The sequence below is a fragment of the Rana temporaria genome, chromosome 2 (genome assembly GCF_905171775.1).
Source record: "Rana temporaria chromosome 2, aRanTem1.1, whole genome shotgun sequence".
Lineage (NCBI taxonomy): Eukaryota > Metazoa > Chordata > Amphibia > Anura > Ranidae > Rana > Rana temporaria.
In genome coordinates this window covers 117,867,306-117,892,439 of record NC_053490.1, presented here as the reverse complement: position 1 = coordinate 117,892,439, position 25,134 = coordinate 117,867,306, and the positions used below count along the sequence as shown (strand labels likewise).

The 25,134-nt window shown below is 41.7% G+C and overlaps 1 protein-coding gene across 1 annotated transcript; it reads right to left on the bottom strand.

The window, feature by feature from the left end:
* Window positions 1-298: 298 nt before the first annotated feature.
* On the bottom strand, window positions 299-24,481 carry LOC120929416 (chymotrypsin-like elastase family member 1). The gene is made up of 8 exons (XM_040340831.1): window positions 24,375-24,481; window positions 19,991-20,088; window positions 14,764-14,864; window positions 11,813-11,938; window positions 7,377-7,513; window positions 6,147-6,292; window positions 4,620-4,769; window positions 299-425 (listed from the first exon to the last, which is right to left on the bottom strand). Exons 1-8 carry the CDS (start codon window positions 24,412-24,414, stop codon window positions 417-419), a joined length of 807 nt encoding a protein of 268 aa, XP_040196765.1. The 5' UTR covers window positions 24,415-24,481; the 3' UTR covers window positions 299-416.
* Between the last annotated feature and the right edge of the window lie 653 nt (window positions 24,482-25,134).

Below are 25,134 nucleotides of genomic sequence, written 5' to 3'. Positions count from 1 at the left end.
GTTTGGAATTCCACTGAGGGCTAGTGTGAAGGTTGAGGCTCCAGGAAGGGTTAATGCCAGGGTTAGGGTTTCAGGTTTGAGGCTCTAGAGAGGGTAAGTGTGAGGGGGCATTAGGATGTACACGTTTTAATCCCAAAATCTGATTTATTGCTATGAACTTTTGTTCCTTCTCCCAGGAGGAAGAAGGCATTTCATACATAATCATCGATTTAAAATAACATAAGGATTTTGCAGAAAGTAGATATACTGTATAACAGATAATGTAAACAGTTCATAATAAAATGAAGAACCAATACCATTTGCAGATGGAAAAGGATATTTTATTACATAATTGGTTTTAGACAGAAACTTTCAATATTTTTATCTTTATGGATGTCTTCAGATATGTTCCTTTAATAGTTCTTAGACTGATGTTCTTACAGGTTCTAAAAAGGAAAAGGATATTTAATTAATAAAGTAGACTCAGATGTTGGTGTCACAGTATATAGTTACAAAGTATGTTTAAAAACTTGTTCTTCCTTGATGCCCTCTTACTACCCACACACTTCAGCTCTATGTGCTGTACTGCAAAGTCTGAATCAACATAAGTGGTTTTACAGAAGTCTGGGGGAATTCTCAACTATCCCAAGCACCACACAGGCACAGGGACTAGAGAACTATGTGGTTTTTAAATGGGAGGATCTGCTAAAGCATGCAATTGAGCAAAGTGTAACATACATATTACGTCACCTTCCACTGACCAGCTTCAAAATGTTTCTTTTTTTTAAACTGTGATTAATTGTGTGCATACTTGGCTTTTAGTTATTCAGCAAAGTATTGTGAAGCTTAATGTAATTTTTTTTATATTTTTGATTATTTGGGCTTTTCTTTCAGAACTAGATTCTTACAGCTAATAAGATGGAGGAAAAAGTACAACAGTCAACATAGGGAGAATAAACATTTAAAATATAAGTTCAATAAGCATATTGCATAGTACATGTGTTAAAAGAGAACTGTAGCCAAGTGCTTGGCTAGAGGGAGAGAGCAACTATAAAGACACTCTGCTGCAGCTGCTTTGTGTGTTTTTTCCTCCGTGGACTGAACTGGATGGACTTGTGTTTTTTATCAACCAGACTAACTATGTATGCTTATACAAGACTTTTATGCTGGCTTCAATGGCGTTTAGCATCCATCCAGCAGAGAGAGCTGGTGGTTATGAAGGACTTGAGAGACTTTAATGCAGGCCGCACCGAACAGTGGAAAATGAAGTCTGGGAAGAGGATCCTGCATAAAAGTAAATGGAATGATTGACTACAACTCCAAGATATAGACGCTTAACAGAAGGGGAAAAAAGCAGTTTTCTGGGCTTTACAGGAGGAGACTGCAAATCTCGGCTGATGTGTGTGTATTCATCATCTGTAGTCTTATAAAGACAGAATCACTTTCAAAGCACTCTGTCTAACGCATAAGTGTATTCTGGGAAATGCCCCCCAATATCTATGCGAGAAACTAAAAGCTCACAACACCAATTGCATTCTGCGATCCACCAACCAAAATCGACTCCAGATACCCAAAGCCAGATACAAGTCCAAAGGAGAACGAAGATTTGCGGTCCAAGGACCCAGACTATGGAACGCTCTACCAACCACCATCCGACTGGCCTTCAGGAGAAAGATCAAGACCTATCTCTTCTGAGGGCCCAGGGAATGGATACCAAGCGCCCAGAGGTGATTCAGTTTGCATGTGTTGCGCTATATACATTTCTCACTCAGTCACTCAGTCTTATGACTGGAGTGCTGAGGACTGGAGTGCAAAGCCAGAAGCATTTCTGACAGCCTAGCATCCAGATTGGAGTTCTCTGTGTGTCTGGGACTGGTGAGCAGCCTCTTGTGGCGTTTAATTTTACCACTGCTAGTTGACAGAGTAAGTAAGGTATTGACCATCCATCCAGTATATAAGCAGGGGCCATGTGGTTAGCACCCAAGTGGGAAGAAGTTAAGTTAAAGATAACAGATAACAGCAACAGAAGCCACAACCAAAATCACAGCAGCATTTGATGTTTTGTCTGTGGTAAACGTGACAACTACTTGTTTCATAGTTTCGGGCAATATGGAAACAGTAGTACCAGAACACAGGCACACAGGAGTGGAAGGTCTACAATGTTGACACAAAAAAGTTTCCAGCAGCAATGTTGTCCCTTGGATAAATCTTACACTACAAGGGCATATTTGTGAAAAGGGGATGGCTGATAGGCAGAGTGTGGTACAAACAACAGTACAATAACAGTACAAGTCCTAGTTCACATCACTATGGCCCAGAAGGTCAGAAGAGTGGGCCTTGGTGTTCTTAGTCTGTCTCTCTACTTCAGCAACCTTTCCCTAGGGCTAAGTAAGCTGTCCCTAACCAGCAGGGATCTTGTCCCTACTCTATTCACTTCACAACTGCGTGCCAACTACAGTGGGGCTCTGCTATTTAATAGCATTATCCATACGAAAGATGGTGGCTGAGGTCATCCAGAGTTGCAGTGTCCAATTGGACCACTGCTCCCCTAGGGGCATCTACGGAACAAAAGCTTGTCTATTCTCCATCCTACTGTACTGAGGTCCACACACAGTGCCACCTACAGAGGGGCAGGTAAATTGCACCTGCCTACAAGTAGCCTTGAATCACTGCAGACTTTTAAAGGGGATGGTACAGATGTGCACCACCTTAAAGACTAGGACCCACTGATTTACCTGGCTGAAGATTGCCATTCAGGAGACATACAGGTATACTTACCAACTGTTTCACAGGGACCCTGAACTTCTACTAATAGTCAGTGATACCTCTCCTTGGTTTTGTATATATATATATATATACACACACACACTCTAAATATTTTACTAACTATTGACTGCAGAGGAACTTCTGTGGGATTTTTCATTACTGTTGATACTATAAATTACTGATGATGTTTATTGCTAGATTAGTAATTGATTTAGAATAAACTGCTATGCTATAACCTAGTAGTTACATCAGTTAGCTTACTTTGAGCAAACAGTTTATTTTACCAGCTCTTTGATATTTGTACATTACTATTTACTTTTTCTCTGGAACAATATACTTGCTTTACTTACAATTAAACACTCTGGTTCTTATTAGGGTTGTCCCGATACTGATACTAGTATCGGTACCGGTATCAGGACCGATACAGAGCATTTGTGCGAGTAATTGCACAAATGCTCCCGATTCCTAATCCAAAACCTGAAACCGGAAGTCAGCGGGCAGAGCGGAGATCGGTCTGGCAGCAGTAGAACTACAGGTTCGGGCTGGGTGTAACAAGATGTCCGCTGCTGGCTTACTGCAGCCAAGTGCAAAGTGTACCAAGATGGGCGTTGCAGCATAATTACTAGATGATAAATGATGATAAATGTTAAATGACATGAACGATGAGATACAAGGAAGGATTTTGCAATGCTATATACCTTATCTCATCATTCATGTAATTTATTATGCAATTGCAAATCGGTGCCACCTATAAGTGCCCATACATGCCGCCTATCAGTGCCATCTATCAGTGCCATCTATCAGTGCCGCCTATCAGTGCTTTGAAAACTGTCATATGACCTAAAAAAATTATCGGTAATCGGTATTGGCGGGTACTTGAAAAAAAGTATCGCTACTTGTACTTGGTCTTAAAAAAGTGGTATTGGGACATCCCTAGTTCTTATTTTCTTATACCCTTACACAGTTGCATTAACAGCATCCTTACCCATCCAGGTGTGTCAGATGGGGTAAAGCTGTTTCTATAGTTGTGGCAAAGAAAAGAGAACCCATTCTACCAAGCAACTCTTCCTGGGGTTAGTGCTTTAGAAGTATAGCCAAAGCTTTTTATGGCCATACTTCTCTTCTGGGTCACAGGAGCACACTTATTTCAGCACTCCTGTGACCCAGATTCAGCCGACAGTGGGCTAAAAATTTAGGATCATGATCCACCCAGATGCCTGACTGGGAGCTGGCTCAGCTGGCTCAGCTGGCTCAGCCTTTCAGCGCACTGCTGAGAGCCTGAGCTAACTGCTTCTGCCCCCTCCACAGCTCGACACTTAGTGAAGACTGAGAACTAAGTGATCAGTTCTTGGTCTTAGAGCTGGCAGGGGAGCAACTGCAGCATCAGACTGATGCTGCTGCCATATAGGTGAGTGTTTATGTTTTTTTTTATGATACACCACACCTCCTTTCCATACTATAATGCCTGTAGTAAAATGTTAAAAGTTTTGGAAAATGTGCTACACAGATTATAGTACATTTTGTACAAATATTTATTCCCTCTATGTTTATTGTATTTTTGCATTGTTTAAACCACCTCAATACCAGTATGTTACACTCCTTCCCTTCCAGGCCAGTAAACATCTACAATTTAAAACATTTATTTAGAAGAACAGGTCCCCCACCAGCCATTTAACTACAATGGCAGGTCATAACACAGTTAACAAAGAATACACACAAAATAAAATTTCAATAATGTAAGCAAGGCAGAACAATAAGGAAAACTCAACACATCTATAGCACAAGAAAATTACAATCTGAAATAAGAAGATAAGCTAAACGGTCAATGCTAAGAATGCTAATGTTTCGTGTAAGGTTTTAAATTTGGAACTTACACTGCTGATCCAGGAGTTGTAAGCAGACACTCTGGTGAACACTGTGGGCTTCAGGTAAGCATTGCAACCAGCGGAAGATACAAAGCTAGTGACACCATGGACCTGGTACACACCACTGACAGCACAGTTCAGAGGTCCACCAGAATCACCCTAAAAAAGACAGGAACTGAAATCAGGAGAGAATACTGGAAAAATGTTTTACATAGATCCCCAGCAATTGTTTTTACCACTGTTTCTTTCATGTTGGCTTAAAAGAGAAGCGCGGGGCATGACAAAAAAAACAGTCATACTCACCTAGGCGGATGCAGCATCGGTCCAATGTTGCATCTGTCCCCTGCCTCCTCTACACTGATCAAAGACCGCTGATTGCTCAGTTCTCGGTCTTCAGTGAACAGAGAGCCAGTCACTGTCTGTGGCAACAGATGTGTTCGATAACTTACAACTGTAAATTGAGATTGTGTCTTCACTATTGATCTAATTCTATTTTCCTGTATGTGGCATATTGATTGAATGGGGTGTCGATGATAGATCAATTATTCCTACTGGAAGAGATTGATCAGAAATTTATCATTCATGTAAGCATGTAAAGTTTACCAGCTTATTTTCTTTAGAAAGTAGCCACTGTATTAATAGAAAAGCCTGTTCCTTGCAAGCATTCTGCTGAGAAGGACCTTTGCTCTCTGTAAGGAAGTAGTGGTCTCCCTGCAGAGGACTGATTGAGTCTCAGATATCTCATACTGCCTACTGATGGGGTAACTCTAGTTCTGACACAGTAGAGCACGGGTGTCAAACACAAGGCCCGCAGGCCGAATCCGGCCCTCCAGGCCACTTCACGAGGCCCTCACACCTCTTCTGCAGCTGCAGGAGAGCTCCAGCCCTCCTCTAGTCCTCCTCCAGACCCTTACTTTATTCTTTCAAGCAATGCATCCAGCTTCTTCCCAGCAGCAGCATAAGGAAAGGGGGTGCACTGTGATGTAAAGGAGAGTGGGGGACTCAACTTCTGATGGTGGGGTGGCTCTTGACATCTAATATATGGGGAGGGGATGCGCTGAACATCTAGTCTTACAGATGCAACCGGCCCTTTTGAGGAAAATCATAATGCTGATGCATAATGCCCACAATGAAATTGAGTTTGACACCCCTGCTGAGTAGAGGGTCTGCCAGAGCTCTGCAGAAAGACAGTTTTTGTTCTTTGCATCATGCTGACAAGGAACAGGCTTTTCTGCTCTGGCTACTTTCTAAGGAAAATAAACGGTATGATTTTACTTTTGTTTCGGGTATTTTGCTAATGTTGTGAAAGGTGTAAGTTCAAATGGGCTTCAACACCTTTCTTGCCTCTTTCGTCTTCACCCAAAGGGCATTCACAAGGAGAATTTCTAGCTGGTTGGAACACAAACAGTAATGACCACTTTCAAAGATGTAATCACATGTTATCACTGCACTATACAGCCTCACTATGGCTTTGTGTTTTATGTTGGTCTTTTGATTAGGGATGGGTCTGAGACATTTATGACCAGTTTTACTTACGTTGCAACCAGCCTGGACTCCATTGCCACCAGCGCACACCATGGTGGTCTTCACAGTGCTGCCCCAATAGGAGCTGGTAGAGCAAGTTGCGTGTGCAACAACGGGCAGTGGAGCCTGCTGGAGGATGGAAGGCAGAGATCCACCAGCTGCAAAAAAAAAAAAAGAGTTATTACAATTTTTAGTACTACTAGTATGAACATTTCACAAGTTCCATCCTGATTCTGACAGAAAACTAGGAGAAACTGGACTTTCCATGTTAAAAGTACACACGGCCGGGTTTCCCGACGGGAAAACTGTGAGGAAAGCTTTTGCCCGGGAATCCCGGCCGTGTATATGCTCCTCGCAGTTTTTCCAACGGGAAAACTGCCCAAGAACCACCGGACAAAAAAAAAGAGAACCTGCTCTCTTTTTTTCCTGCCAGAATTCCAGACTGACTTTTTCCCCACAGTTTTTGGCAGTTTTCCTATGGAAAAATCTGCAATGGAGCATACACACGGTCGGGATTCTCGACCAAAGCTCTCATCTGAGTTTCCCGATGGGAAAACCTCTTGTGTGTACGGGGGGAAAAGTTACCGAGCAGGTTCTCGGGTTTTCCCCCCCGGGATTTCCCATTGGGAATCCCACTCGTGTGGACGAGGCATTACAGAGGTGTAAAGTATGAGCTTCACATAAAGAACAATAGCACAAAAATCTATTAACATTCATCTAGAGCTCAAAGGTTCTTTGATAAATTAACTGGAAATTGACCATTTAAAGAACTCCATCCTGATAGTAAAGGAACATATAATGTATGTCTGAAGAGAACAGGTAAATCATCAAATGCAACATATTTCATGTCTGTGCCCACCCCGTCCACTGCATCATGCTATATGATAGCATAGCTTACTGAACAGGGAAATCTCCACTACATCATGAAAGCTCAGGTTTGTAACACAATGAAATGATGAGAAGTGTCCACACACAGCTCTCCAAAACAGTATCTGTTAGGTGGCCAGCTTGGATTTGGTTGGAGCATAAGGTAAAGATGAAACTGAACCATTCTACATGGTACCTATTTTTTGTTTCATCTGACATATTGTTTGGAACAACGGTTTGTGATGTTTAGAGGAGGTAGAACCGTAGAAATAAGTCCTGTTAACTGATAAGCATCTTGAATGTGATGGTAAACCTAGCCATGATACAGAATTCATGCGATTATTTTATTCCTAAACATATTTCGCAGCAACTTACTGGTGGTTCTTCCCCATCCAGAAATGATGCAGCTGTAGTTGTTAGCCAGGATAGCGCCACTAGCTGGTAGTGTAGCCACTTTTACATAGTTGTTCAGAGTTGCGCTAGCAGCCAGATGGAGGACGGCAATATCATAACTGCAATGACAAAGTATAACATATACACAGTTTAATACAGCAATCAAACATTCTTTGTTACATTTTTATGCAGAAGAAGCAGAAAATATACAACCAGTATCAAGATTATATTGCTGTCTGACTTCACTGGGAAATCTATGGAAGAGCCCTGGGACCATCATCAAAAAAAAAAAATTGCAAAATTCTGTATTTCAAAGACAGAATTATGTGTTTCAAAAACTAAATTCTGTGTTTCAAAGTCAGAATTCTGTGTTTCAAAGTCAGAATTCTGTGTTTCAAAGTCAGAATTCCAAGTTACAAAGTCAGAATTCTGAGATTAAAAGACAGAATACTGATTTTGAAAGACAGAATTCTGTGTTTCCAAGTCAGAATTCTGATGTTTCAAAGTCAGAATTCTGAGATTAAAAGTCAGAATTCTGAGTTTAGAAGTCGGAATTCTGAGATTTAAAGTCAGAATTCTGAGTTTGAAAGTCAGCATTCTGTGTTTCAAAGCCAGAATTCTGTGTTTCAGCCCTGGTTCACACTGGGCTGCGGGAGTGAAGCCGTGCAAGTTCAGCTGAACTCGCACGATTTCACTCCCGCCGGCAGTCCCGATTTCGGCCACGATTTAAGAGACATCTGTGCAGGTTTCTGCACAGATGTCTATGTAAATCGCGGCCCGAAATCGCAAAAAGTAGTACAGGAACTACTTTTTGAAATCGGTGCAGCCCTGCAGATACGGCGTCGCACCGATTAGGACAGTGTCATTGCCGACAATCGCATCTCAAATCGAAGGAAATCGTACCCAGTGTGAACCTGGGCTCAAAGACAGAATTTTCTGTGTTTCAAAGACAGAATTCTGTGTTTCAAAGTCAGAATTCTGAGATTAAAAGTCAAGAATTCCGAGTTTTAAAGTCAGAATTCTAATTTTGAAAGACAGAATTCTGTGTTTCAAAGTCTGAATTCTGTCTTTGAAACACAGAATTCTGTCTTTGAGACACAGAATTCTGTCTTTAAATCTCTGAATTCTGACTTTGAATCTCTGAATTCTGACTTTAATCTCAGAATTCAGACTTTTAATCTCAGAATTCTGTCTTTGAAACACAGAAAATTCTGTCTTTGAAACACAGAAAATTCTGTCTTTGAAACAGAAAATTCTGTCTTTGAAACTCAGAATTCTGGCTTTGAAACACAGAATGCTGACTTTCAAACTCAGAATTCTGACCTTTAATGTCAGAATTCTGACTTTGAAACACAGAATTCTGACTTTGAAACACAGAATTCTGTCTTTGAATTCAATTTTTTTTTTTATGATGGCCCCAGGGCTCTTCCATAGAAATCTCCCCAATGGATAAACAGACATTGGGGAGACACAGACAGGTATAAAAAAAAACACCTAGACAAAAGTTTAAGATCTTCTCCAATAAATTTAAAAGTTTTATTTTTTTGTTTTGTTTTTTTAATCTCTACTTCTAATCTCTATCTCTTTTGAACAATTCTGCTCCCTTCCTATCCTAGAGACTACACAGGAAGTGAGTGGAAACCTATAAAACAGACAGCAGTTTAGACCTGATAGGAGTCCCTACTCCACCATCTGAAAAAACTAAGGCCCGGATTCAGAAAGACTTACGCCGACGTATCTACTGATACGCCGCGTAAGTGCACGGATACACCGTCGTATCTCTGCGCCTGATTCTGCAAGTAAGATATGCCTGAAATTTGGCTTCCTCCGACCGACGTAAGTTTCCTACGCCGTCGTATCTTGGGCGCATATTTACGCTGGCCGCAAGGGACGCTTCCATTGATTTACGCGTCGAAAATGTAAATGACCTAGATATGCCGATTCACGAACGTACTTGCGCCCGTCGCAGTAATCTACGCCGTTTACGTAAGGCGTACGTCCGACGTACAGTTATTCCACATATAAGGAGACACATCCCATGCAAAGTTATGGACGTCCGAACAGCCGTCGTATTTTACGTTGTTTACGTAAGTCGTACGTGAATGGGGCTGGGCGTAGGTTACATTCACGTCGTAGGCATTGAGTCGTCTTATCTTAGGGAGTAAATTTGACGTGATTCTGAGCATGGGCGCGCATGCGCCATTCGTTAGGCCCATCATTTGCATGGGGTCAAGCTTAATTTAAATGGATCACGCTCACTTCCTTCCTACTTTGAATTAGGCAGGCTTACTCCAGACAATTTACGTTACGCCGGCGCAACGTTGGGAGCGAGTGCTTTGTGAATACTGTTCTTGCCTCTCAATGTTACGTCGGCGTAGCGCATATGAGATGCGCTACGCCCGCACAAATATACGCCGCTCTACGTGAATCCGGGCCTATAGATTTGGCTGGAGTTAAACTTTAGCTTAGCACACTAAGCATTTAGCTTTTTTCACATACCTGCCAAGTGCGCAGTATATAATTTGCTACCCAGGTAACATCCTTACTTAGATCGCTGTTTTTTTTAACCACTTCCCGACCCCCGCATGTACATATACGTCCACAATATGGCACGTACAGGCACATGGGCGTACACGTACGTCCTCGCCTATTAGCGGGTGGGGGGTCCGATCGGGACCCCCCCCCGCTACATGCGGAGGTCGGGTCCGCTCGGGGAGCGATCCGGGACCACGGCGCGGCTATTTGTTAATAGCCGCTCCGTCGCGATCGCTCCCCGGAGCTGAAGAACGAGGAGAGCCGTGTGTAAACACGGCTTCCCCGTCCTTCACTATGGCGGCGCATCGATCGCGTCATTCCCTTTATAGGGAAGACACGATCGATGACGTCATTCCTACAGCCACACCCCCAAACAGTTGTAAACACATACTAGGTGCACCCTAACTCCTACAGCGCCACCTGTGGTTAACTCCCAAACTGCAACTGTCATTTTCACAATAAAGAATGCAATTTAAATGCATTTTTTGCTGTGAAAATGACAATGGTCCCAAAAATGTGTCAAAATTGTCCGAAGTGTCCGCCATAATGTCGCAGTCACGAAAAAAATTGCTGATCGCCGCCATTAGTAGTAAAAAAAAAAAAAAAAAAAAAAATGCAATAAAACTATCCCCTATTTTGTAAACACTATAAATTTTGCGCAAACCAATCGATAAACGCTTATTGCGATTTTTTTTACTAAAAATAGGTAGAAGAATACGTATCGGCCTAAACTGAGAAAAAAAAATGTTTTTATATATGTTTTTGGGGGATATTTATTACAGCAAAAAGTAAAAAATATTGCTTTTTTTTCAAAATTGTCGCTCTATTTTTGTTTATAGCGCAAAAACTAAAAACCGCAGATGTGATCAAATACCACCAAAAGAAAGCTCTATTTGTGGGGAAAAAAGGACGCCAATTTTGTTTGGGAGTCACGTCGCACGACCGCGCAATTGTCTGTTAAAGCGACGCAGTCCCGAACTGTAAAAACACCTTGGGTCTTTAGGCTGCATATTGGTCCGGGGCTTAAGTGGTTAAATGCAAGCATTGTAAGTGCAAAATTTACTCTTGTGGTCCCATGTACAGCAGACTGGCAAAATGAGTCAATCGGTTGTCCTGTAGTGCTCATGTGCTAACAAGAATTTTTTTTTTAATGCAGCAAAAAAAAAAATCAGGTTTCCTTTCTTGACAGACAGTGCTGTGCTGTGTGGCAGAGCTGGATAAATCTTAGACCAACTAGATAGACAGAAATACAAATTCTTTGAGTTCAGCTTTAATATTAGTAAAACCAGATGTATTGATGAGTCAAGTTAATATCACCTCTCTGGTGGTGGTTGTGCCTCTTGCTCTCATTACTGTATATTGCATGGCATGTGTTCACGCTGAAGTCTTGTGCAGATCTACAGGACTATGTTAGGTGACATCAAGATTTCTTTGAAACTGAAGCATCAGTTGTATGCCAAAATTCTACATAATGTAGTTATTCTTATTATAAAAATGCTCTGGTTGAGCTTCATGTTGGTAATGGAACTGTTACTGTTTTTAAAAAAAAATATCTGTGTAGCAAATTTTCTTCAGTTCATTTAATTATATATATAATTTTTCTTTATAATTCTCTATATTCAACTAATTAACTCAGTTGGTGGCCTATCCATGCCTACAGTTTGAACCCAATTGGGGTAGGCTGGTTTAGGCTATCAAATACTGTATTTTTATAAGATTAATCTTATGAACCAAGGTAAGTTGGTTACAAATGACTAATGTGACAATGTTAATCTGTATTGTTAAGTAAATACTTTCAATAAAAATCTATTGTTTAAAATGAAATGTGATATTTGAATGGCAAGTTGAAATTTTGCTTTAGATCACATCTGCTTAGTTCTTACCCAGCAGCAACATTGTTGGTATTCCATGAAGCATGAATACGTATTCCGGACACTGAGATCACCTGTTCAGTTCCATCGTTTGCGCTAAGGTTGTGTTCTCCCAACACCACACGATAGGTGGCTACCCTGAACATAGTCAAAGAGAAAGTCTGTTAAATATCATTAAAAATTAAGTATATGCAAATCTGGTTTTACACATAATAACAGATACTGTTTTCTGACACCAGAAGACAAACCTTTACATTTTCAAGACTACCTGCGCCTGGTATCCGTTGCATACCATAATTCAAATGATCCCACATGTGCCTTGGCCTCAGATTCAATCCAGGGAGCCAAAAAAGTACCTTGGCAAAAATACGTAGCCTGCCTTTCTAAAACCAGTAACCAAATTACCACTGTTTGTGGTATTTTAAGGGGGAACAATGGGGTTGATTTACTAAAATTGAAGAGTGCAAAATCTGGTGCAGATGTGCATGGTAGCCAATTAGCTTCTAACTTTTAACTTCAGCTTGTTCAATTAAGCTTTGACAATAAATCCTGGAGGCTGATTGGTTTCTATGCAGAGCTGCACCAGATTTTCTACTTTTTTAGTAAATCAACCTAAATGGCACAGCATATGTGCCAAAAACAATACGGCAGCTATAGGGCAATGTTCTATCCCGATCATGCCCTGCAATAAGCTGTGCAAAACATGACTAAAGCATATGCCAATTAACTAACTTTTGGACAGACCGAAGTAAGATTTAAACTCCTGTTGTTGAATTTTTACTGCTTTTCACATACTGTAGCCCCCAACTTCCTTCTTTGGGAACATCTCCCCTCTGGTTCTCATTCCTTCTCAATTGTCTCTCTTTTTGTTCAGATATATAGAATTCTATAAACAAAATATTTACCTGTGTACACACTCTCGGAAAATCCGATAACAGACCGTTGTTCGCAGAAAATGTTAAAGCCTGCCATCCAACATTTGTTCATGGAAAATCCGACAACAATTGTCTGATGGTGCATACAAATGGTTGGATTTTCCGCCAACAGCCTGTCATCACACAATTCCCGTAAGAAAATCCAATCCTGTGTGAGGCCTTAGAGAAAATGTTTTGACTTGACTAATCACACCCCCAGATACCCCCCCACTCTGATCACACACCCCCAATACCCTCACCTTGTCCACCCCCCCTCAGATACACCCTCCCTGATCACACACCCCCAATACTCCCACCCTGATCACACCCCTCAGATAACCCCACCCTGATCACACTCCCAGATACCCCTCACTCTTATCACACACCCCAGATACCCCCACTCTTATCACACACCCCAAATACCCCCACCCTGATCACACACCCCCAATACTCCCACCCTGATCACACCCCTCAGATACCCCCACCCTGATCACACCCCTCAGATACCACCACCCTGATCACACTCCCAGATACCCCCCACTCTTATCACACACCCCAGATACAACCACTCTTATCACACACCCCAAATACCCCCCACTCTGGCCACACACCCCAAATACCCCACCCTGATCACACACCCCAAATACTCCCACCCTGATCCCACCCACCAGATACCCCCTCACTCTGATCACACCCCCCAGATACCCCCCCAGACTCCTCCACTCTGATCACACCCCCAGATCCACACCAATTTCATTCACTCTGATCACAGCCCCAGATTCTATCCACTCTGATCACAGCCCCAGATTCTCTTCATTCTAAACCCCCCCCCCATCCCTTCACTCTGATCACACTTCCAGATCTCCCCCCGCCCCTCCACTCTAATCACACCCCGGATTCCATCCACTCTAATCATATCCCCAGATTCCCTACATTCTGATCATACCCCCAGATCCCCCCCCCCCATCCATTCACTCTGATCACACCTCCATATCTCTCCCCGCCCCTCCACTCTGATCACACCCCGGATTCCATCAACTCTGATCATGTTCCCAGATTCCCTACATTCTGATCACACCCCCAGATCCCCCCATCCCTTCACTCTGATAACACCTCCAGATCTCCCTCCAGCATTCCACTCTCCTCACACCTCCAGATCCCCCCAGATCCCTCCAATCTGATCACACCGCCCAGATACCCCCTCCCCCATCATGCATGCAATCCCCCCCATTTTAATGATCCTGCAACAGCAGGGATAGGAGGGTTAGCTGTGTCCTGCTCAGGTAGGAGAATATCTCCAGCGGTACTTCTGCTGGCATCTACAGCAACCAGCAGGGAGCCTCCTCCACCCTGACCTCCTCCTTTGCCGACATCCCCACGCGCACAGCGTGGCGCTCACTGCCTGTACACACTCGGAATTGGGATCCGCCCACCACTTTCCCCTTCTCTGCATACTTGGATCTGTTCTCCCTGCTTTTTCAAACAACAGCTAAACAGCAGGTAACTGAAACCTCCATGCTGCACCCTCCATCCTACCGGGTGCAGAGTGGAGGTTTTAGTTTGCCTGCTGCTTAGATAGCCTTATGGTGGCACCGGTCCTGTCTGCGCTCCTCTAAATGTTGCACCCATGGTAACTGCACCGGCTGCCCTCCCATGCTAGGCCATGGCAGTGACTCCTTTTACATTTCATCTAATTGTACATTATCGTATTAGGGTATAATTGTTCTTTTCTACCTAGCTTTTCACATCTTTAGCTCAAACCAACTATTCCTAAAACAATTTTCATCCACTAGATCTTTCTGACCCTACATGTCTGTGACTATTGCTTTGGGTCAATAAGCATGCAGACTGATCAATTTTTTATGACATGACAAAAAAAAATTAAGGGGTTTTATTATTGTTTTATTACAGTGTTTCATGTTTCACTAGGTTGTTTGTTGTGCTCCTAAGACAGTATACAGGTCACCTCATATTATTTCCCAATTCCATTGCGACTTTTATCTAGGTAATACTGACCAATAACCTGTATGTAGCAATGTTTTTGGTTACCTGTCCACGCAGTGAGCAGCAGTCAAGACACGGTTAGCACGGATCAGGGAACCTCCGCAGGTGTGGTACCAGCTGCTTCCAGAGATATATTGGAGAGATACCTAGAGGTGGAAAATAATAATGGAATTTGTGTAAACAATAATACCTTAATATTCTTTTTTTTTTTCCGCTGTACTACCCAAAGCCAGATACAAGTCCAAAGGGGATCGAAGATTTGCAGTCCAAGGACCCCGCCGGTGGAATGCACTACCAACCACCATCCGACTGGAGTCGGACCACTTGGCCTTCAGGAGAAAGATTAAAACCCATCTCTTCTGAGGTCAAGGGGTTCCTTACCCATGAAATGGATACAGCGCCCAGAGGCAATTCAGTTCGCATGTGTTGCGCTTTACAAGTCTCTCTCTCTCTCACTAGAGTGTCCCATCGAATTGGTATTGTACAAAAAAAAGCTTTTAAAAGGAGGACTATAATCTTTTTGTGAAAATATATGCATTAAGGTCTAATAAGGTACACCATCTTGTTTCTATGTATAATATGTAATTAACTATCTACATAAAGCAGCCATGTTGATTCCCTAATCTCGCTGTTAGAAAAGAGTCTGTGATTTGTAACAAGAAATCATGTGATCTAGGTCAGCCTTTTTCAACCAGGGTGCCTTGAGGTTTCTTCAGGAGTGCCTAAAAATTGCCAAAAAATTGTATACAAGTCGGCGTGTGGATGAAGCCTCCCTTTTAGTTACACTAAGCCACAGGTTTTCATTGTGCACCATTACAACCTTTTAGCAATGGCATCATCAGTTGATAAGAAGGATATCAGTTGCCTGCAAAACATCCTTGTTTGACCCTTCTCTACCTTTCTCCCTCAGTTCTGGGGTCACATTAGCTAAGTGATGAAGAAAAACTGAGGGAGAAGAGAAACATTGGGATACTAGTCAGTACCAGTTTTCAAAAGTGTATTTGCTTTGGGAGAATAAATCACCTCTAATGTTCAGTGCCCTACTTGTGTGCTTATTGCTGTGTTATGTACAACTATTAGAATAGTTTTTACATTTTAGAATGGAGTGTCTTAAGTGGAGGTTCACCCAAAAACTTAATTTTTAACATTAGATTGAGGCTCATTTTGTCAAGGGTAATCGGGTGTTTTTTTTTCAAATCGAAGCAGTACTTACCGTTATAGAGATAGATCTTCTACGCTGCTTCCGGGTATGGGCTGCGGGACTGGGCATTCCTATTTGATTGACAGGCTTCCAACAGGCTTCCGACGGTCGCATACATCGCGTCACGATTTATCGAAAGTAGCCGCACCGACGTTCGGCTTCTTTCGGCTACTCGTGACGCGATGTATGCGACCGCCAGAAGCCTGTCGGAAGCCTGTCAATCAAATTGGAATGCCCAGTCCCGAAGACCATACCCGGAAGCGGCGGAGAAGATCTATCTCTAAAACGGTAAGTACTGCTTCGATTTTAAAAAAAAACACCCGATTCCCCTTGACAAAATGAGCCTCAATCTAATGTTAAAAATTGTTTTCCGGGTGAACTCCCGCTTTAAGACTGTCCATAAATTTCCTAGGGTGCCTTGACTGAAAAAAAGGTTGAGAAACACTGATCTATGCTGCCTATGGTGAGAGGTGGGGAAACATCAGATATTTATTCATAGAAACAGATAGAAACCTTTCAGTTTACAATAATATTGTAATTTTCTGACATGCTCTATTGATTTATGTAACCTACTCACCTTACTGATTAATCAAGCTCATGCCCAGTACCACTTGGACTGCCAACGCCAAACACTGTCTGAATATGGGGAGGCTACAGCAGTGTGAACAAGGGGAGCAATCATTTGAGGTCTGTTTTTCAACGGGTAAAGGGGATTATATAGGGGAGCTTGTTTATTTATGCTATAGGCTAATCACATTCAAACATCTGTTAAAAAGCTACATATGACCTTTATTTTTAAACGTTTGTGTTGTTTTAAATGAAGTGGTAGAAATGGTTAGAATCTCTGTCAGGTTTTTATTGCTGTATATTCCTCCATAAATGGGATTCCCCTGCACTTCCTGTCCCAAGAGAAAGCAAGTGAATAGAAAGTTCCCAAAATGGGGAGAATTTACACCTTTATTGTTTCAGGAACAAATTTCCCTACTGAATGATTTATCTTCTACTACTGTTTCAGTGACTAAAGCCCTGTGAGGCAAAAACATGTCAGCCGGATGCTCTGTTTGTTTTAGTGCTATTTCAACGAACTGAAGATTTTTGAAGGATGTGTAAATATACTGAATACTTTTTCTTGCTACACTGTTTCAGTGAGAGATATGCCCCTTTCACACCAGTAGACCGATCGGATCTGCCTGTCCGTTCTTTAGGTGGTTCCGATCAGACCACCCATTGTTCTGTACAGGGCAGCGGATGTCAGCGGACATGTGTGTGTTGACATTTGCCAGCATCCAATCTGATGAAATCTGCTAAAAACAGACAGATGGGGATACGTTCGCCATCAAACCAGTGGATCAGATGACAATCGAATGGAAACGGACATGCAGTCCATTTCCATTCAACCCCCCAATAGAGAACAGTGGGTTGAGTCTGTTCTGCACAGCGGAGCAAACACGGACCTGTCATCCACCTGCTCAGCGGGGATCAGCAGAGAGATCCCCCGCTGAGTAGGCAGATATACTTGGCCAGATTCCACTACGTGTGAAGGGACCTAAAACGTAATATTCCTCCTCTCTTTCTCTTCCTTTCACAACAATCAACCTGATAAATAGTGAGGGAAAATCTCCCCAAACACCAATAAAAACCTTAAATATGTAGCTTGAGGGATGCTGGATAGGAAATTGGTTTAGTTCATCAGTGTGAAGATAAGTCTGTGTTGTAGAGTACAATGGCTTTGGGTAGGTAGCTCTCCAACACAAGGGGGGGTAAAGGCACCTCGGGTCGTTTCTAGAAAGTGTAGGGAAAATAGAAGCACCATATCCGTAGTAATCCACGAGAATGTATTTCATCATAGCAGGCTGAAGACAACAAACCAATGGATTATACAATCAGCTGCTAAAATATGCATTTGGATGAAAGGAGACAGTTTATTCATGACACAAGTCCAATATTTATTTCAAACTAACAGATTATGCCCTGATGATGAAGAAGGGAGACATTTAGCCCCCAAAACAAAGGCACTGGCTTGTTGTCTTTGAACTTCTATGATGAAGTAAATATCTTTGGACCACTAAACCTTTGCTGTTGCACTCTTGCTATTCCTTACCCTACCAATATAAATATAACAGAGGTTCTAACCCTTCCCCATTCTTTCCAAAGCTAGAATTTTTTTTTGCTGGAGTTCTTATAATAACTAAAGATATAATACAACAAAAATAGCTTATTAGTACAGCAAATAGGTCAGTTCTAAAAAACAGTTCCAGTGGCAAAAAGTGGAAGGTACAAGTTTCCAAAACATGAGAATGTGAGATTTTGTAATTACTTAACTTTGTACAGTGCATCTGGAAAGTATTCACAGCGCTTCACTTTTTCCACATTTTGTTATGTTCCAGCCATATTCCAAAATGGATTAAATTCATTATTTTCCTCAAAATTCTACAAACAGTACACCGTAATGACAACGTGTAAGAATTTTATTTGAAATATTTGCAAATTTAATTTTTTTTTAAATTACATTCAGTATTTAGAGCATTTGCTCAATACGTTGCTGAAGCAGCTTTGGCACCATTTAAAGCCTTAAGTTTTTTAAATATGATACTACAAGCTTGCAGGACCTCTCAAGCTCTATCAGGTTGGATGGGGAGTGTCGGTGTATAGCCATTTTCAGATCTCTCCAGATATGTTCATTCAGGTTCAAGTCTGGGCTCTGGCTGGGCCACTCAGGGACATTTACAGCGTTGTCTCATAGCCACTCCTTTGTTATCTTGGCAGTGTGCTTAGGGTTCTTGGCTTGTTGGAAGATGAAGCTTCTCCCTAGTCTGAGATCCATAGTGCTCTGAAGCAGGTTTTCATCAAGGATGATCCTGACTAGTCTCCTAGTTCCTGCCACTGAAAAACATCCCCACAGCATGATGCTGCCACCACCATACTTTACTGTAGGGATGGTATTGGCCAGGTTATAAGAAGTGTGTGGTTTCCTCTAGATATGACTCTTGCCATTCAGGCCAAAGAGTTCAATCTTTGTTTCATCAGACCCGAGAGTCCTTCAGGTGCCTTTTGACAAACTCTAGGCGCGCTGTCATTTGCCCTTTACTAAGGAGTGGCTTCCATCTAGCGGTGGAGTGCAGCAGAGATGTTTTTTCTCTCTCCACAGAGAAACGCTGAAGCTCTGTCAGAGTGAGCATCAGGCTCTTGGTTACCTCCCTGACTAAGTCCCTTCTCCCACGATTGCTCAGTTTGGCTGGGTGGCACGCTCTAGGAAGAGTCTTGGTGGTTCCAAACTTCTTTCATTTACGGAAGATGGAGGCCACTGTGCTCATTGGGACCTTCAATGCTGCAGACAATTTTCTGTATCCTTCCCCGGATTTGTGCCTCGATACAATCCTGTCTGGGAAGTCTGCAGACAATTCCTTGGACTTCATGGCTTGGTTTGTTCTCTGACATGCACTGTTAACTGTGGGACCTTATATAGACAGGTGTGTGTCTCTCCAAATCATGTCCAATAAACTGAAGTTACCACAGGTGGACTCCAATCAAGTTGTAGAAGCGTCTCAAGGATGATCAGTGAAAACAGGATGCACCCAGAGCTCAATTTCGAGTGTCATGATAAAGGCTGTAAAGTCATGTGATTTTTTTTCGGTTTCTATTTTTAATAAATTTGCAAAGATATCAAACAAGCTTCTTTCACGTTCTCATTATGGGGTATTGTTTGTATAATTTTGGTGAAATTATTAATTTCATCCATTTTGGAATATAACAAAATGTGAAAAAAGTGAAGCACTGTGAATACTTTCTTGATGCACTGTATTATTGGAAATGGATCTGACACAATAGTGGGGGTGGGGGAAGCTTAGCCACAAATGTGTGGCCAAGTTTTAAAAGGATAGTTCTTCCCCATTAAGAGCAGTGTCACATACAAACATATTAACACGTTGTTGGTGCATGCATTTTTGCTGCTGCGTTTCAATTACCTTATATTTTTTAAGTGCTCTTTTAATGTCATGTCTGTAATGTGTGCCAACAGGGTGTTTTTTGCAGGTTTAAAATCACAGTTTATTTTAATCTTCTCTATCTTACCTGCCATGGCCATGCATTTTTGGCAGCATTGGTTCCTCCCACTACACGTGCATTCTCCTCAGAATCCTCCATGTACTGAGCACCATCATGGCAATGTCCTTTTGGAAAAAAGAAAACACATTTCATAAAAAGCATTCACCCCAGATCACAGTCATCACATTAGCCCAACAGGTTGGGGGGTAAACTGGCAGAAGGTTGGTGAACATAGGTGAATCCATACATGTAAAGGTGCTGAAAGTTGCTCATCTGTATATTTATAGCATGCACTGCCCCCTTTGCAAAACTGAGACCTTCCAGTGTCATGGATTGTTCTCAATCATCGTCTGGGAAGACCAGGTGATGTCAATCTCAAAGGTTTTAAATGCCCAGACTCATCTGACCTTGCCCCAACAATCAGCACCATGGGTTCTTCTAAGTAGTTGTCTAGAAAACTGAAACTGAAAATAGTTGACCCTCACAAAGCTGGAGAAGGCTATAAGAAGATAGCAAAGCATTTTCAGATGTCAATATCCTCTGTTTGGAATGTAATTAAGAAATGGCAGTCATCAGGAACAGTGGAAGTTAAAGCAAGATCTGGAAGACCAAGAAAAATATCAGACAGAACAGCTCGCAGGATTGTGAGAAAAGCAATTCAAAACCCACGTTTGACTGCACGATCCCTCCAGAAAGATCTGGCAGACACTGGCGTTGTGGTACACTATTCCACTATAAAGAGATACTTGTACAAATATGGTCTTCATGGAAGAGTCATCAGAAGAAAACCTCTTCTACGTCCTCACCACAAAAATCAGCGTTTGAACTTTGCAAATGAACATATAGACAAGCCTGATGCATTTTGGAAACAATCTGTGGACCGATGAGGTTAAAATATAACTTTTTGGCCGGAATGAGCAAAGGTACGTTTGGAGAAGAAAGGGCACAGAATTTAATGAAAATAACCTCTGTCCAACTGTTAAGCATGGGGGTGGATCAATCATGCTTTGGGGTTGTATTGCAGCCAGTGGCACAGGGAACATTTCACGAGTAGAAGGAAAAATGGATTCAATAAAATTTCAGCAAATTTTGGATGGTAACTTGATGCCGTCTGTGAAAAAGCTGAAGTTAAAGAGAGGATGGCTTCTACAAATGGATAATGATCCTGAACACACCTCAAAATCCACGGGGGATTACATCAAGAGGCGTAAACTGAAGGTTTTGCCATGGCCTTCACAATCTCCTGACCTCAACATAATTGAAAATCTATGGATAGACCTTAAAAGAGCAGTGCGTGACAGACAGCCCAGAAATCTCAAAAAACTGGAAGACTTTTGTAAGGAAGAAGGGGCAAAGATACCTCAAACAAGAATTGAAAGACTAATGGCTGGCTAAAATAAAGCGTTTTCAAGCTGTGATACTTGCCAAAGGGGGCAGTACAAGATATTAACTCTGCAGGGTACCCAAACTTTTGCAGACGCCATTTTTTTTTGTTTTCTGTAATTTTGAAAGTGTAAATTATGTAAATAAAATCTAACTTTTTTGACATATTATAAGAATGTCTAATCTATAATTTGATGCCTTTTGGATATTTTTTAATCTTTCCTTGGCTTCGTTATGCACATTAATACAAATTTTTACCTGGGGTGCCCAAACTTTCGATCCCCACTGTATGCTAAAGCAAACCCAAGGAAAAAAATACTTACTGGTACCACTTTCATTTTAGCTTTCCTTTTTCAACATCACAGGATCCCTTAATCCTAAACTGTTCAGAAATATACATATCAATCCAGCATTGTATGTCACAAATCTGAACTCATTCATCCCACCTTACTATTGTCCAATGAGGCCCCTTAAGACAATCATGGACAAATAGTAATGTCTGGGAAGCAGGAGATGTTGGACCTGACCCATTAAGTTGGGTTAATAGTTATGTCAGACCTTGTATTTGGGAATCCTGCAGAGAAAAACTTATGGATATGCAGGTTTTACATCTGCTTCTTATTGACTACAATAATAACAATTTGGAGAATCTATCAAATAGATTGCTTACAAAATCAGGTGACTGGTGCAAATTTAGGTTTCTTGCATTAAACTGTTTTAGGCTCAGTTACCTAAAATGGGTGGGTTATTTTATCAAGTAGTAGAGTTATTTTGACAAGTGTCTGGATTCCCTACAGAAAATATAAAAGTGATAGCTTCTTAAGTCAGACGAAAGGTGACCTAGGGTAGAGCAATTAATATTAATTGAGGAATATAAAAATTCCCCAGCACTCATCAAGCTACCTATAGTGTTGGTAAAGCCAAACAAGATTTTTGTTTTTAACCCCTACATAAGGGCGTAACACAAATATGTGGTGTCCCAGAAATGGGCTTTATTCCTGGGCACCACATATGAATTCTTCTGTTTGTGCTGGAAGCGCACTCGATCACACGCTTCTAGCACTGGGACGGGGCTGTCCATGACAGACCCAGGTCTCCTACTAATGATCGGGACCCGGCAGAACTGGATCCTGATCACATGATTGATGCTGTGATAGCCTCTGATTGGATGTCACAATGATCATTCATTCTGTAGTCTGTGCTTGTGTTGTTTTTCCTCTGTGAAGAGCTGTGCTAGCAAGGAGGAAAAAATACATATCTATTTTTCCTTGCTTAAGGAGATGTCTTTACAAAAGAAAAGTCTGTTGAAGAAAATAAAAATCACCTAGTTCTGAGCTTGACCTAGTTTAGTGAGTGCCATTTAGTGTAATGCCGCGTACACAGGATTGAGAACGGTCTGATGGACCGTTTTCATTGGTCAAAACCGAACATGTGTGGGCGCCATCGGTTATTTAACCATCGGTTAAAAAAAAGCCAATTTGTTTTAAATTTAACCGATGGATTCCTAACCAATGGGGAAAAAACGATCTTTAGTAGGCACAACCATCGGTTAAAAATCCACGCATGCTCAGAATCAAGTCGACACATTGAAGCATTGAACTTCGTTTTTTTCAGCACGTCGTTGTGTTTTACGTCACCGTTTTCTGACACGATCGTTTTTTTAACCGATGGTGTGTAGGCGCGACGGACCATCAGTCAGCTTCATCGGTTAACCGATGAAAACGGTCCATCGTTCCGTTCTCATCGGATGGACTGATCGTGTGTACTTTTGTTGCCTGGCCCTACTACGGGTACAAAGAACAAATTACGCAATTTTTGGTATCACCACAATCGTCAGGAGTAAGAGAATTTATTTAGCATTTTTTTTGGTGGTGGTAAATAGTAATAGCATAAAATATAGGGTTAAAATTTAAAGTATGATTTTTTTTTTACTATTTTGGGCCAGTTTTTCTTTCATACTAAAACAAAATCAGGCAATATCTATGAACATTTTCCACCAAATGAATGCCCAATCTGTTTAAAAAAAACAAAGTGTTATCCATCTGTATATACTAATGCCACGTACTCACGATCGGAGATTATTTCTGACGGAATGTTGGCTCAAACTTGTGTTGCACACACGGTCACACAAATCTTGTCGGAAATGCCGTGATGTACAAGATGTACGACGAGCCGAGATCAATGAAGTTCACTAGGCAGCTCGGCTCTTCTGCTTGATTCTGAGCATGCGTGTTTTTTTGCGTGTCAGAATTGCATACAGACGAGCGGATTTTCCGATAGGAAGTTTTTCCGTCAGAAAAATAGAGAACCTGCTCTCAATCTTTTGTTGGCGGAAATTCCGATAGCAAAAGCCCGATGGAGCATACACACGGTCGGAATTTCCGACCAAAAGCTCTCATCTGACTTTTCTTGTCGGAATTTCTGATCGTGTGTACGCGGCATTAGTAGTTGCAATCATATGTTATGTTAACACAGGCCAAAGTTGCAAAACTGGGTTAGGGTATTCAAGTTTGTGTTATCCTTGGTTGTGAAGGAGTTGATCTTAAAAAACTGGCCAAGAGGTAATATTTCTGTTAAGTTGTATTTCTCTCTATGGCCCTGCAGATAGGATAATCCCTCATTTACTGTCCCTGCTGATAAAATAATCCCTCATTTACTGTTCCTCTGGCAATGACATAAGAAAATGGTATTAGATAATTGAGGAAAGTGAATCTATGGGAGAGGAAAGCTATACGGCAATAAAAACCCTCACTCACAAAGATTTCACATCACTTTACATTCCCCAAAAAGGACCTAGGCAAAAATGAGAAACAGACATGGTTCCAACCCTTCCTTGCTTCATGCAAAATTAAATACTTTTTTTTACCAGAGTGTGGTTTAATAGCCCTCTACTATGAAAGGCCAGATTCTGTGATCTGTCACTGTCAAGCACAGGAGACAGGATACAGAACAATGAAACAAATAGATTGAAAACCACAAAAACAAGGTATGATCAGGATAGTTAAAATTGTTAATTGCTCTAACTTACCACAGAGGACAAATGCAGCAAGTAAAACTAGCTTCAACATTCTGGATGAGTTGTTCCCAAATAGACCAGCAGCTACAGTGGGGTCCTGGTATTTAAAGGACGCGGCTTGGCAGATAAGGAGGGAATATTCCCAGATGTTTCATATGCTGAATTTAGCAGATTTGTTTGTCCTTTCTTATTCAAGGACACTTTGAATGCTAACATAAAGTTTGCTAGGTGGCTTTTTGCCCAAAAATGTACTTTATTTATTTGGCAGGAAAATGGAAGTTGCCCTTTTGCAAACCACCCCAGGGGTGGTTGCTTTTTTTGTGGTATCGCTTGGCATAAACAATATAATGGAAAATTAAAGCTACATTAAAATCATCCTAAAAACATATTTTTTTTGCCATTATGCTTTTAGAACACTGTGGATCAGGGGTGTCAAACTCAATTTCATCGTGGGCCACATCGGCAATATGATTGCCCTCAAAAGGTCTAGTTGTATCTGTGAGATTAAATGTCCAGCGCATCCCCTCTCCTTTACATTAGATGTCAAGAGCCACCTTACCCTCAGAAGTTGAGTCCCACACTCTCCCTTACATCACAATGCACCCCCTTTATGCTGCTGCTGGGAAGAAGCTGGATGCATTGCTTGAAAGCACAAAGTAAGGGTCTGAAGTAGGACCAGAGGAGGGCTGGAGCTCTTCTGCAGCTGCAGGAGAGGTGCGAGGGCCACCTGAAATGGCCTGGAGGGCGAGAGTGTATTGTCACAAATGGGATC